Source organism: Squalius cephalus (genome assembly GCF_949319135.1).
Source record: "Squalius cephalus genome assembly, chromosome: 16".
Lineage (NCBI taxonomy): Eukaryota > Metazoa > Chordata > Actinopteri > Cypriniformes > Leuciscidae > Squalius > Squalius cephalus.
This window is the reverse complement of record NC_137137.1, coordinates 19475460-19490445: the sequence shown is the minus strand read 5'-3', so window position 1 is coordinate 19490445 and position 14986 is coordinate 19475460. Positions and strand designations below refer to the sequence as shown.

Below are 14986 nucleotides of genomic sequence, written 5' to 3'. Positions count from 1 at the left end.
AGGGCCCAATCAAAACCATTTTCATTCACAAATTAATTTAGCCTTTATAGTCTCAATGAACTTGTATGTCAAGACTCATTCGTCATAGATATTAGATTTAATAAATAACTTTGAATGTGCTTGATGTCTGCATTAAGTTAAGAATTGTAAAATAAGATTTCTATGTGACTCAATGGAGGATTGGGTTTACTGAGCATCCGTGCGACGCCTGCAGTTAATCTCATCGTTAGAAGTGAAACTTGAAAATTCATTCACATGCCAATGTTTTCAGAAATGGATGGTATATTGAAATCAATTTCATCATTTTCTCAAATCACTTGCACTGTACCCCGTGGTCCGAATTATTTTTTAATTAATTTAAGTTTTAACAAAAACAGCTAGCAAGCCATGGGAACTTGAGCTTTATTCTTTTCAAACCAGTGCCCTGAAATAAGACTCAATCCTGATGCATTTCAACAACACATCAATACTTTATTTTTCTCATCTTTAGCGCTTTCCAGTACTTCTGATTTACATGGAAATTTTCTTTCCTTTTTTCAATCTACAATCGCTACCATTTAATTGTGTGAAACATGAAAACCATACATGAATGAATGCAGTACATGAACGCTTAAGACATTCACTACAAATGTAACTCTTCATCTTTTATATTGGAAACTAGAAAATAAATGTTTAATTCAATTAACAGAGCCTCTTAACACAATCCAAGAAATCTGCGATTTGAACTATCCCTTTACATAAAACGGGGACTTTATCTTCACTAGACAGAACAATAGAAGGGAATATTTAAAAGAAAAAAGTAGGACCATAAGCATTTCTCCCTTGCAAACAAACATTTTTGTACCTGCTTCTCTCTCAAGACATTATATGTAGGAGGAATATAAACAAATGTTCTCCTGATAATATACTTTTTCACTCAACTAATTCAACTTAGAAACTAAGAATGGCTGATTTATTCTGACAGACCCTCCATCTAATCACTTAAGCAGGTTACAGGTAGTACAAGAAGTCATCCAGATTCATGTTGGGCTCCTTGTGAATGCTCTGTCCAACCAGGAAAGCCAGTTTGTGGGCATACTGACATGGTGCAGGCACTCGGACAATCCCCTTCAGAGTAAGAAGAAAGAGAGCCATGAAGAATACATGAGACGGCACAGTATTGTAGAGCTATTAGCAGTCGTGTGATACTGATCTACATTGGTTGTTACCTGCCAGTTGTAGTACATGTGGCAGAGTTTGTAAGTGAGTCTCTGCATGTGATCTGGCTTGAGGCCACTGTTGTCAAACACCACATTGTAGTGCGTAGGTGAGACACAACCAAAGCGCACAGCCTGACTCACTATGAAGAAATCATACCTGAAAGCAGACATAGCATTAAGATGAGCGGTTTGCATTATTGTACTAATACAAAATGGATAATATTAGGCTATCTGGAGAGTTCTTAAAATCAACTGCAAGACTTTTTAAAACCTTTATGATCTGCACAAATAAATGAGTAATACCAAGTGTCCATTCAAAACAAATCCATATAATCACAAAATAAATCTGTATGGCAGTATATATCAGTATATATCAGTTTTTCCCTGTGGTATTGAATATCAATATTTTTTAAGGTATCGTATTGAAGTTATAAACTCCAGTATCGTGATGACAGTAGAATCTATACACACCACTCTGGACGAGTGACCTCAGTGTCAATGACTGTTCCAGGAGGAGGGTTGGCAATTTTGCCATCAATCCGGGCAAAGAATCTGGAGCTGATGCGCTTTTTCACCACCACAACTGTCAGCTTGGGCCTGTATGCAAAACAAAAATGTGAAAACAACCAAGGGAATTCAACATCCCCATAGTGTGAATGTGTCTGCATAAGTGTGGCTTACTCGTAATCTTGCCCCATGGTCTTGATGGACTGCATGATCTGAGGAACTTCATAGTCCACCACGCTCTGCAGCATGCCGTCTCCAACTCCATCTCGGTACACGATGATGCGTGAGGGCAGGGAATTGTTGCATTTCAGATAGGCCTTCAGAGCAGCTAAAGAGACACACAGCTTCAGTATAGGGATGATATATGTTGTAAGCAAACTTGCAATTTCACATCACCCTGGTGATGAAAAACTAAATTTGAATTCTTGCATTTTGATCACGATAACCTTCACAAATTAATAACTTTTATGAAGCCTAAATAGAATAGGCAGAAGTATAAAGCTAAAGTTAGCCTATGAATTAAGATTTTAGAAATGAACCCCCACTAAGTTTCCAACAATTCTTTCAATCTCATTTAAAATCTACAAGTTGGAATGTTTGAGAGAGAATAGTTTGCAAAACCATAAACAAGGCTGTGAAAGCAGACTAGCAAGTATTGTTAGAGTTTTCCTTTTCTGCGGAATGAAGTTTAATGTCACCAACAAACTCTGTAGTGCCATTCAACTACTTGTTAGCAACTGCCTTTTTCAGAAGTAAAAATAAATTAATTTAAAAAAATCACTGGGGTATTACTGATGTATTTTGTTGTATTTAATATCTTGAGATTGTGTTAACCATAAACCTTATTTCAGGCATTTAACCAAAAACCCACCGGACTCATTTAAAGTCAAACAGATTTGGAATGACACAGTGAGTTAATTTAAGTTATTTTAAGAAAAGGCAAAGCAGCAAGGTGAAACTAATAACCAAAATAATTTTGCAACATTTCACACCTTGCAACGACCCTTTCAGTGCATCGATGATCTCCTGACCACGGTTTTGCAAGACACACTTGGAGAACCACCTGAAAAGAAAACAAAAGCGACATTATACAACAATTCTGTACAACCACATAATCTGATTCTGAAATCTTTTAACTGCAGAATTATTAATGACAACAGAATTATTTTCACAAAGAAATCCTAGTATCTAGTCCACCAATAACCAAAATGCAAGGTTCCCTTCTAACTCAAAACTCGACTTTCACCTACTTCGAATGTTTAGCAGATTCCTGAAAAACATTCACAGTAAGACTTTTGTTTTATTGCCTAACCAGTCCAACATTATGTTGAGCACAGAATTTTAAGCTTATATTTGTTTAAACAGTGCCGTCTTCAAATCATTATGTTACCTGGACATGCCGTGGTTCAGACTGGCCACCAGTGCTCCGATGGATCTCTTCCCAGCAGCGGTGTCATGGTAACAGTCTATGCCTACGATCATCAGCTGCTTGAGCTGAAAGACAAAGATTACAATTGGAATCGGACACTTGGCACAAGCCAACAGAGCCACAGTCATTTGAGAGTCTTACGGGGATTTCTACACTCCACAGCTCTCCTCCCATTTTGCAGTTCATCTGCAAAGCAATCTTGGTGGCCACAGTCATAAGCGCTTGAGGTTTGCTGATGGTGCGAGACACCACACACTGGCTGGGAGTGGGGCAGTCCACACACAGGAACTTTTTCACACAGTCATATTTGTCCTTTCGATTGGTGGGCAGGATCACAACCACCTATGGAAGGCACAGAAGCAGTTTGAAACACAAGCTCAGTCTGGATATTCAAATCGTGCATGAATGTGATTGCTAGTCTCACCATCTGTGTTTCACGTGATACGTTCTGTTGCAGGGCTCTTAGGAGAGATTCCTGACGATCCTCGTACTCAATCCTGCTTGGGCAGGAAATGCTTATTAACATGAAAATTGAATGGAAAATTTTGGACATTCAAAGTTTCACACAACTCACATGATGGCCCTCTGCATGCGGATTCCCATGGGCCCAGCCACTCTGTTGAGAGTTTGAAGCAGAGATTGGGCAACTTCTGCATTCCGGCGTGTGTAGAACATCAGCCAGTTGTCCAGATTTATGCAGCTTATCAGAGGGAGACCTCTCATCTCTTTAGACCAGTCAGCTGCCCATGGATTATACTCATACTAAGAGATGAAAACGAAAGAAAATAATCAAGCCCTCAATGAAACTGTTACGTTATGAATGCCTTTCGGGATGTGAAACTGTCTGTCTTACCGCTCTGCCTCCTTGTATAATCCTCTCAGAGGGCAGAACTCTTCCATTGAGACTCAGCAGTCGGTTCTCAAAGCTCAGACCCCAAGTAGTAAGTTCGTTCTGCACGTCTCCATTTCTAGTGTATGTGAGAACCGATAAAATATATAAATACTCATAATTAAGAAACAAAACACATCAATAGGGCTGGTATAGAACCTGTCGATGTTGGAGATTAAGCGGTTAATTCTGCTCTCTCTCTGTTCAGGACTCAGCCTTGTGTGCGAGGCAAGATCCTTCATGATGTTGAAATCAGCTCGCATCTTATCTGTCAAACCTTCAAGGCAAACAAATGCATACAGGTCAGGGAGTTGTTTAAACTTGAAAACAAAACTTAAATGCGTTTCATATTTTACTCTATGTCTATTAGTTTTGAGGTCATCACCTTTTACCTTGAGTCCACAAATTTTGCACAATGAAACTAAAACAAAAATGTCCCCTTCACCTTAATATAAATACCACCTGCCATTGACTTTAAGTTGCAAATCATTCAGAGTAGGTTCTGAAATTTGATAAGGAACAAACCTTCAAACATTAAAATAATATGTTCTATATAGTATGAATGATATATGGATGCACTGCATTAGCCATGTTGTCACATGACTTATAGGGTCGCATTGCTTCACTGCACTTCACAAATCCTCTCTCGTTGTCGTGTAGCGCACAGCATCTTCTCGACATGATGCTATCCAGTATCCACAGAAATCAGCTGCCGGTTTGAGGGGGTTCAAGTTTTCCCTGGTGTCTGTGCACGCAATAAGTGGGCGGGCAATATGCTAATGCTTCGTCTTGACGTCACAACGAAACGGCTTATGACTCGTTTGAAAAACGATTCATTTCATTGACTCACAGTCGACTCTTACTTTTTAAAAACAATAACTTTATACAGATTTAAAACTTTGCAGGATGTTTTCATTCGTTAGAGATATGTTACACACTACATGAAAGGTCATTTTCAAACATACATAACTAGGGGCACTTTAAAAGCGAACCAAAGGAAGAAATGTTTATAAAGAAACGAGATTCCATGTCCAGTGGAATAACTAATGGAATATTGTTAAATTCACTGATAATCGGGTGACTAGATCGCAAAACAGAATACACAGCCAACAAAGCTTACATTTATGGGCTCACGCACAACTCTCTCATTCGTCACAAATCCAAACGTTTCCATGGCTCTGATCTAACATTTAATTGCTAACCTATTATTTCTTTTGTAAACAAAGCTTTCTGCTTCACTCCTGTCATAATATTCATGTAAAACAGCCAGTGCTACTCAGACATCTCGGGGGCGCTTTACAACCGCGGTGGTGTGGTTGTCAAGTTTACCGGCACAGCCCTAGCCTGTGATTGGCTTTATTGTTCAACACTGCAAACATGTTATAAATAGAAACTCTGGCCTGTAAATCATTTCTATTTTGTTCTAGTTGTTCTTGTTGCTTTTGTGCAACAGATATTATAGATATAGATAATAGATATTTCTATTTTGCGGGAGTCCCGCAAATCGTTTTATTCTCCCGCAACCCGCACATACACGAGTGCATTTCCGCCTGCACCCGGCCATCAAATCTAGTCCCGCGCCGCACTCTGTTACGTTGGGTCCCGTGGGAGTGCAAGTCTCTACATTACATTTCATGAGTAATGTCTGCGTGCCTCGCAGGTAATTCATTAAATAGTGTGATCAAACGTACAAACTAATTTATTAGCTGATGTAATTTATGATTCGTGAATTCCATACATCTCTGGATGGTGAAAACTACATCCATCGTTCCACTCTCCTTCATAGCGTCATCAAGCTTTGTCTTTGTTATCGTTTTAAAAATGCGACCTCTGGCGGCGAAAAAATTTCAAATTTTACCTTTAAATTTCTAAAAGTCAAATTCAAGTACTTCTAGCATTTTAAGCACCTTGTGCGAACCCTGATTGCAATAAACTATAGGATACTGGCTATTAAAAAAGGAGTCCTTTTTATGGCTAATGCAGTGCATCCAGATACATCACATGAAAGAAAACGACACTCTTCAAACCATTTTAATGGGTTTTTAAAATACCTACCTGTGAGGTAGCAGAACTCTGGAACGAGCATGGCAGGTCCCGGTGGAGGCCGTCCTGCAGGGCCAAGTCTCTTCACATGACTAACCAGAAGAGCCTGATTGCCATCTGTTATGTCCAGACCATATTGCTGGAGAGGAGGAGATTGACTTGAGTACAACCATAAAATTCTGCAACTGGTGTCAAAATAATTCCCTATATTATTAAGCTACCGTTTTGAAGTAGTTCTTAAACGAGATCTCTGTATCTCCCTTCTTGAATGTGTTGTTAGGGGTATGATCCCAGGCAATGTCATCGATCCTGTATGTCTTGTTATTGTACCTATAAATAATAATTTATTAAACACCATTAGTTTGTACACTCTCACGTTAAACCACTTTTACAAATTATTTAAATACTTTTCAAGTATTAAATCCATCCAAGAAAAACTCACATTTATATTTGAAAATTGTAATATTTCAAAATAAGACTGATTATTTGTATTTTTGATCAAATAAATCCAGCCTTGGTGAGGATAAGAGACTTTTGACCGGCAGAGTATATGTAAGTGTATGCTCATTTTACTTGGTCAGAATGATCAGGCCCACAAGCTCCTTTGTGCAGGCTTCAGCGAATCGCTGGTCTCCACACTGCTGCCTCAGACTGTACATGAAGTCAAGGACCGTCTCACTGCGCAGAACCTTGTGGCTCACATCAGTGCACAGCATGATGCTTGACTCATACTGAAGGATGGTGGTCGTAAAGCCAGGCCAAATTGTCAACCTGCAAACAGATATGGTCCATTGTACAATCATTCTCCAGCAGCGGGTATGTGTGCACAGACACACAACACACTTCTCTCATAACCTGTGCTGGGGAATGTTGAATGGATCATCAGGATTGTAGTAATGGCGTCCAATCTGCTGCATGTTTAGTATCCTCAGGATTCTACAACACAAAATAAACAGGACTTGAAGTTTAAACACCTTATACATAACAGCCGTATTTCAAACAGAGTGCATTCTGTGATTACCTCCTGAAGAGGATGTTGTAAAACTGCAGGCATACAGGAGAGGATGGCGGGAGTTCATTGGTCAGTGTGACAGTGATCTCAACCTTCTCTCCATTTCTGGTCTCACTGCACAGGACTGTCTCCTACGGGCAAATCAAGGTATCATTGACCATCAAATCCATACTCCAAAGCCTCACAAAAAGCAATTAAATAAAATAATGAGCACAATGTAAAAACATACAGTATTGTGCAGTTTGTTTGGAAGGAAGAGAATTGCTCCATCAAAGGTATGTGCTTTGCCCAGAGTCTCCTCATGCTGGAAAAGCAAAGCCGAGCGCAGGCGTCGGGACTCCATAGGTGGCTTGTAGTCCACGTGGTACTGATACAGAGCCCACAGAGGCCGTGAAAGCAGGCGCATGAAATTGGCCCTCAGCTCAATGGCAGTGCCTGAAACACCTGTCACAGGAAGAGATTCAAATCTAGTATCACACATTAATACAACTGAACACGAATGTGGGAAATATACACTACCATTCAATGGTTAAATTAAAGTTAAGTAAGACTTTATTACTTTTGAAAGAATTCTCTTTATGCTCATCAAGGCTGCATTTATTTGAACAAAATAGTAATGTTGTAAAATGTTTAAAATATAAAAATGTTTTCTATTTTATTATGTAATTTTGTCCTGTGCTGGCCAAGCTGAATTTTCAGCATAATTACTCCAGTCTTCAGTCTCACAAGATCCTGCAGAAATTATTCTAATATGCTAATTTGCTGCTCAAGAAACATTTCTTTTCATCATTAATGTTAAAACAGTTTTGCTGCTTGATACTTTTGTGGAAACTTGATTTAGGGATACTTTGAAAAATAAATAGAAAGTTTAAAACATTTAATTGAAACAATTTTTTAAAATAATTTTGTCATTTGAACTGAAATATTCCCATATCTAAAGGATTCATCTAACTTAATCTAATTTATAATCAAGTAGAAATTATTAAACAGACTCAAATCAAGAAACCAGTGCCAATACCCAACCCTGACATTTCCAAAAGGGCAAAAATGCTCATTAACATTTTGGTGTTACCTGATTTGGACTCTTTCACATGTTCCATGAGCTGGCGAGTGTGGACACCAGAATCATGGAAATCCCGCCTGCGCCCACCTCTCTCCCCTATCTTTACCTGCTGAAAGCCTGCCGAAATCTGGAGCATCACTACAGAAAGAAACAAGGTAAAGACCAAGAAATGGGGTTCGTGAATGTTATAGTATACTATAGCATAGTACAGAGTATATATTTCCACTTGTTGCTCTAATAATGCACTTACCTTCTTCAGACATTGCTCCAGGTGCAGGTTTCTGTCTCCCTCTGCCCACCAGCTGTCCTTCAGGTTGAGTGGGCATAACAGGCTTTGCAGCCTCTTGTGATAATGGTGGTTGCTGCAGACGAAATGGAATATTAATACGTGTATTTCAATTAAGTTTTATCATATTCAAATAATTATAAATAAACTCACCGCGCCAGGAGCAGCAGGCTCCTGACCACGGCCTCTGCCTCTTGATCTCGCTCTTGCTCGTCCCGTCATTTTGATGCCTTTTCACAATGCTTGGACTTATTCCAAATCAAACTGCTGTACACAAGTAAAGTTATAATCACCATTAGGGATGCTCCAATTAGGATTTTTGCAGCCGATACCAGTTGACATATCAGTCACTTGCCCAAATGGGCCAGTGCTGCATCTTCACAAAAGTTAATAATTTGCACCTTTTTAAGCATTGTCAATATAAAAATTCAAGTGCACATAGAAGCGAAGCGAAAGTAACCACATCTCTCTGTTTGGTACTCACGCAGACACGCACTGTGTATTAGCCTAAGTTTTGTGTGCGCAGCAACACACATTCAAAGCGTGCGCCCAGAATTAGGGCTGCACGATATGAGGAAAAGCTGCGATGTGCGATAACATTGTTTAATATTGTGATGACGATATGACTTGCGATAAATATTCAAATGTGAATGTTAGCTATACTGTTCCCATGTCTTAGTGCTTTAATATGTTCTTTGCGTGATAGGTCAAATGTTTATTACAGTCTGCCTGGTTCAGATTACACGATTTTAGCGCGATTTTGGCACGATCCGGTTGACATAGGGTGTCGTGGGGATTCGTAAACGACAACGGGTTGAAGGGTTGATCATTTCATCTTCGATCGTTTCCATCTCGTCCACGATGGGTTGAGTATGTGAGCGAGAGTGAGTGTGCGCGAGTGAGGGAGTGCGAGCAACAGTGAGTGTGTTTGTGCACCAGTGAGCGAGTGTGTGTGTGTGTGTGTGTGTGCGCGAGTGAGTGAGTGAGCGAGGGACAGTGAGTGTGTGTGTGTGTGCGCGAGTAAGTGAGTGAGCGCAAGTGAGTGAGTGAGCGAGGTACAGTGAGTGTGTGTGTGAGCGAGGTACAGTGAGTGTGTGTGTGCGCGCAAGTGAGTGAGAGAGTGTGTGTGTGTGTGTGTGTGTGCGAGTGAATGTGTGCGTGTGACGGCACGCGATGACTGGTCGGAAAGCAACGTGTAGTCTGACATGTTTCTTGTCCACAACATGACAAGATTTTAGGAGTCAAAATCGTGTAATTATATCATGACTTCAGACACAAAAATCTTGTAATCTGAACCAGGCATTATTCATCGTGTCAGGCTGTCTGTTGCGATGTGTTCATCGCGCGGGTTCATATCGCGATGACGATGAAAATTCGATGTATCGTTCAGCCCTACCCAGAATGCGGCGTTACACGTCACAGCAAGCAAATACTCTTTCATGTCTGAAGCGGATTCAGAACTATGATCAAAATAGATGATAAAAATAGATAGAGTAGATCGAGTTCATCAACGCCCCCAAAATTTGTTATTACACACAATAAGCTGTGGTAAACAACTCATTGCGGTCCTCGTGCTTCCCGATTCACACCCGAAGCACGCACACACAAAGCCGCCTCTCGGACAGTGTGCGATTCCAAATTCAATTCTCTTTCATGGCTTATTGCACTCAAACAGTCAAATACAGTTATGTCAGAATGCTTGTCTTGGCGTTAGGTCTTAAAGGGATAGTTCACTTTGAAATTAATTTTTGATATGTTTTAGCTTACCTCAAGGGCATCCAAGATGTAGGTGTCTTTGTTTCCGCAGTAGTTTCAATTTTGATATTTTTAGGTCAAACCGTTCTTGTCTGTCAGTCATATAATGCAGGTCGATGGTCACTGGCTCAAAACACAAGCACTGCAGTGAACTGCAGTAGCCAAGGCGACATCTATGTATATATCTATACCCGCCCGAGCCGTCAGATCATTTGGACGTGTGCTGTTTTCAAGAGATAACAACGATATAAATACTGTTCGTTTTCTCACACAAACCGCTCGTTTCGTGTCTTAGGCCATCAATGTGTACTTATGATGGGGAATTGTTTCATTTGGACGATGGGGAATTGTTTTAATTTGGACTCTGTGCTTGTGTTTTGAGCCAGTGACCATCGACCTGCATTATATGACTGACAGACAAGAACGGTTTGACCTAAAAATATCAAAATTGAAACTACTGCGGAAACAAAGACACCTACATCTTGGATGCCCTTGAGGTAAGCTAAAACATATCAAAAATTAATTTCAAAGTGAACTATCCCTTTAAAGTGACAGCAGCCTAATACAATATACCTGGCTGCTGTCTGTCAAACAAACTGTTTATTCTTAGTTTTTGTCAACTAAAGTATTTAACTAATGAAAACTTAATATTTAACTAATGAAAACTTAATGAAACACTTAAGTGTTATTAAATGTTCATTAACTGGAACAAGGAGTGATATTTCAAAGTGATTTCCATAATTTTGACTGACAATAAATAGTATTTACATTAGGGGTGTGCGATATGACGATTTTTGATCATGGACAATTTAAAATGTCTCCGCGATCTGCTTTTGAAGAAATATCGTAGTATCGTGCATTCTATCAGTTGCTGTTCTGGCGCCTCTGTCCCAACATACTGAACAACGCAACGTATATTCACATCAAATGTTAACGCAGAGGAACATTTAATTCGCGTGCTGATGCGCTGTTCTAACCTCAGCGCATACATGTGAAGCTCACATGCACTAAAAGCCTGTCTACCAGCGCCTGAATAGTGGTCTAAGTTATCTTTCGAGTCTTATTGTGCTAATACTGTCAAATGCACACAAGGTTTACATAAACAAAGTCGGTGATGTGTAAAGTGAAAGCAAACTTGAGAAAATTTGAGAGAAAATCTGCTTGTCAAATGCGTGTATAATATAGCCTACGCATCGAGACATTAGTAATAGTAAACACGCTGCCGCTTGTCCTTAAAAGGATAGTTCACCCAAAAATAAAAATAATCTCATTATTTACGCACTATAATGTTGCTCCAAACCTGTATTCATTTCCTTCTAATATTTTCTAATATTAATATTTTGAAGAATGTGGCTATCCAAACAGTAGCTGGTCCCCATTGACTTCCATAGGAGAAAAATATACTATGGAAGTCACTGGGGTACATCAACTGTTTGGTTACTCACATTCTTCCAAATAACTTTTATTTTCAACAGAAGAAATAAACTTATTCGAATTTAAAACAACTTGAGAGAGTAAATTATGACAATTTGAACTTTTAGGAGAACTATCCCTTTAATGTTAATAAAACAACAAAATGCAAAGAGAAAATCACTCACTGCTCTTGACTGATAACTTTAATAGCTTTAATAAGTATCAATGTATAATTTATACAGTGAAGTCTATGTTTTGTTTTATTTTCATATTTGTTCATTTAATTACTTCAATGCTACTGTTAAATACACCTACTGTAGCTGAAAACATAAAGCACTGTTTATTTAATTTGTATATTAAGTTGTGTATGTGTAATGTGTATCTTTGATTTTAATATTTAATAACAAAGAAAATAATGTTTGTCTGCCATTCTTTTTTATTTTATATTTTGTTACCTAAGGCTTTGTTTTTAAAATATGGACATTAGTTTGGCTGTAATGCTCAGTCACAAAATAGTAAAACCAACATAAAAAAGAATCGTGATAAAATCGTGAATCGGGATTTTCCTGAAAAAAATCGTGATATGATATTTTTGCCATATCGCCCACCCCTAATTTACATGCTATAAACACTTCAGTAAATACTGCTAATTAATAATATAAGTGAAAAGGGGAGACAATTAAAATGTATGGCATCGGTGTGGAAACAAACCTAAAAAAGAGGATTTGGGGAGAAAAGGATGGATTCTTAAAGCATTCCAGGTAATTAATGGTTTTGCAAATTAAATTCGGTAGACTACACCACAAATATGTGGTATATTTTGTCATTTTTATACTGTTACATCGGAATAAAAAGCGTGAAAAAAAATATCAGGAGGAAAAGAGCTCTTTCCATACATATTCTTGTTATAGGCCTATGTCGCATTCAAATTCCAAGCATTAGCCTACGTTGTTCTTCTGATGTCTGCAAATAGAAAATGAAGGAAATTGTACAGCTCATTCAAACGAATAAGGATGATTTGTATGCGCAACCTTACGATTTGAAATTATTTGTTTCAGTCTTTGAGTGGTAACGTTACTTCCCCAAACTGGAAGTGCCTCCCATAATCTAAAACGCAGTAACGTTAGGCCTATTCTCGGAAAAAAGAAAAAAGAAAAAAAAAGGAAAGGATACTTGCAGAGTAATTTCATCGTCAAAGTAATTATCTAGATTCTACAGCCAACTGACACTTAAAAGCTTTATATGCCACGAACAACGAGCTCATTTATATGATGCGTTGAGGATTCTTGCGATATGAATTTAAAAACGTGATTCATCCATGATCTCGTGCATGGCGCACAGCGGCCACGTGACATTCAAATCATGTCTTAATTAGGTTTAAACTCAAATTCTTGAATAGTATAAAATGAACGTTTATTAACTTAACAATTTTCCTTGTATATTAAAAAGTGCACTTTTATTGTCAAAGTTATAACGAGTTCTCTGACAAGTACGCACTTAATGAGTGACGTTATATTATAGGCCTGTAAGGCCTGTAAAAACGTAATTATCATACACTGTTACTTTATTGTATTTTAAAAGTAATACTAAACCTTATTACTTTATTAAATATTTTATATTTGTTAATATCTTATAACGTAATTAAGGATTTTGCTGCGCTTGCAACAGAAAGTTCTATTTGCTGAAAAGTTAACTTGAACGATTCGAAATACATATATATCATCTAAATACTTAAGGAAAGTGCTCTATCATCGTGTATATAATTTAGTGCAACTGATGTAACGTTAAGTTAGTAATGACTTGATTGCAAGAAACAGACAAAACAATATGACACTCTAAATGTGATGGTTTAAGACAGTTTACAAGGTATTTCCATTGTTTATAAGAAAATAAACAATTTAGCAACTGTTATGAGCAATACACTGTCTAATTATGTGTATAAAGTCACTGAAGTCTTAGAAATCGTCGACTGACTCTTACCCTTTCTTCGATCAGCGCCAAATGACGTTCAATTAACTTCAGTCCGCTCATTAACCTGATTTCACCTGTATCCCTCCGCCGCTAAATAGATTAATCATTTTTATTAGTTCCTATTTTTCAGAATTCGTCGTGTTCTGCAGTATTTTTAAGTCTTAATACTTATTATTGATAGAAATGCTAGTTGAAAATGGAATGGGAAAGGTTGAGGAAAACTATTTTATCTGGAAGGATACAAAAAACTACCTGTTACGGGGGTCACCTGGTCCTGTTAATATGAAAGGCGCACGTAAATCAAGTCACTCACCACAAGATGGCGTTCAAATACACAAAACAATTGATTGGTCCAGTCAACACAGAGTGAAATTTTCAAGTTATGTCGATAACAATAATACATAACACAATTATATTTGAGGAAAAACGTGCTTTGCAAAATCGTAATATTGACTGATTTATATTTTCGGAGATGTCTTTAAAAACCGGTTTCAGTATTGAAGGTTAAACCTTTCTAACCAAAGTTCCTTATGAAACGTTTAAGAAATTAAGTTATTAACTTTGAACGTATCATTCACTCATCCAAAAGATTTAAGCAGTTACAGAATGTTCCTTTCGTGCTCCTGCGGTGCTAAAGTGTCTGTATAGGCTACATCATCCATCATTTGCTTTGATTTAAGTTAGATCAGAAAAAGATCTGGGATGTACAAAAATAGACGTTGACACAAATGCTGAATGATTTCTCCCCCCTCCTAATTTCTGCCATATCTTCAAAAAAAACAAAGGTCTCAGCATGTATCATGAGAGATTTGCCATTTATCAGGCAATGCATCTTGTTTTCACTGCTGTATCGATGCTGCTTTGTGAGGTTTAATACACATGATTGATAAATGTATGCAACATAATTGCACATTTGGCCCTGATTAATGTTTTTGGATGCAAAAATATATTCCATTATTTAAAGCTGGACATTTTTTTTTTTTTTTAGAGTAAGAGTATCCCAGTCAACTTTTTTTTCTTTTTCTTTTTTTTTTTCTTTTTTTCCAGAAAGTTTTACAAATGTTAGTTTATGGTTAAAAATAGAATCCAAAATTAATGTTCCTAAGAAAGTTCCAAAGAAAGATTTTTTTACCTAAAAATAACCAATCTGGAACAAAGTGCTAGCTCAATTGTCATCCAGAACATTTCGAAACAAACCAACAAATTCTACTTTCTAATAAATGGTATTTGAATTAAGTTCCACTACCTTATAAATGGATTTTCATGTTCTAGTTATTCTTTATTGAATCTCAACCATTGCTTTCTGTTTCATAATGATGTCTATGTAGCCCGCCTCTTTTTTTGCCTCTCTCAGACTTTGATGAAAGATTAATGATTAAAATGTTAAGTATTCTGCAACCTCTCTCTCTCTCTCTCTCT

The 14986-nt window shown here is 37.8% G+C and overlaps 2 protein-coding genes across 3 annotated transcripts in view; both read right to left on the bottom strand.

Moving 5' to 3' along the window:
• stx2b (syntaxin 2b) overlaps positions 1–14986 on the bottom strand; it is a 182126-nt gene that overhangs the window by 10613 nt on the left and 156527 nt on the right. The window lies entirely within an intron of this gene.
• Positions 391–13674, bottom strand: piwil1 (piwi-like RNA-mediated gene silencing 1). Of its 2 annotated transcripts, none has more exons than XM_079897528.1 (21): positions 13577–13674; positions 8582–8695; positions 8393–8504; positions 8152–8280; positions 7309–7523; positions 7089–7210; positions 6923–7003; positions 6641–6838; positions 6289–6397; positions 6080–6206; positions 4184–4301; positions 3989–4103; positions 3710–3897; positions 3560–3632; positions 3277–3477; positions 3097–3200; positions 2699–2769; positions 1881–2034; positions 1671–1796; positions 1209–1356; positions 391–1107 (listed from the first exon to the last, which is right to left on the bottom strand). In XM_079897528.1, the coding sequence occupies exons 2-21, from the start codon at positions 8648–8650 to the stop codon at positions 991–993; spliced, it is 2577 nt and encodes an 858-aa protein (XP_079753654.1). In that variant the 5' UTR covers positions 8651–8695; positions 13577–13674; the 3' UTR covers positions 391–990. The 2 variants fall into 2 exon arrangements, with proteins under 2 accessions (XP_079753654.1, XP_079753655.1); XM_079897529.1 differs by having other exon boundaries at positions 8582–8692; positions 13577–13638.

Excerpts from the sequence above, each read along its gene's own strand:
- piwil1 (XM_079897528.1), bottom strand. The coding sequence starts at position 8,650 with ATGACGGGACGAGCAAGAGCGAGATCAAGAGGCAGAGGCCGTGGTCAG. Across the intron at positions 4,302-6,079 it reads AGAGTTCTGCTACCTCACAG|GTTTGACAGATAAGATGCGA; the intron begins GTAGGTATTTTA and ends TTTGCCTTGAAG. Across the intron at positions 1,797-1,880 it reads ACCATGGGGCAAGATTACGA|GCCCAAGCTGACAGTTGTGG; the intron begins GTAAGCCACACT and ends TTTTGCATACAG.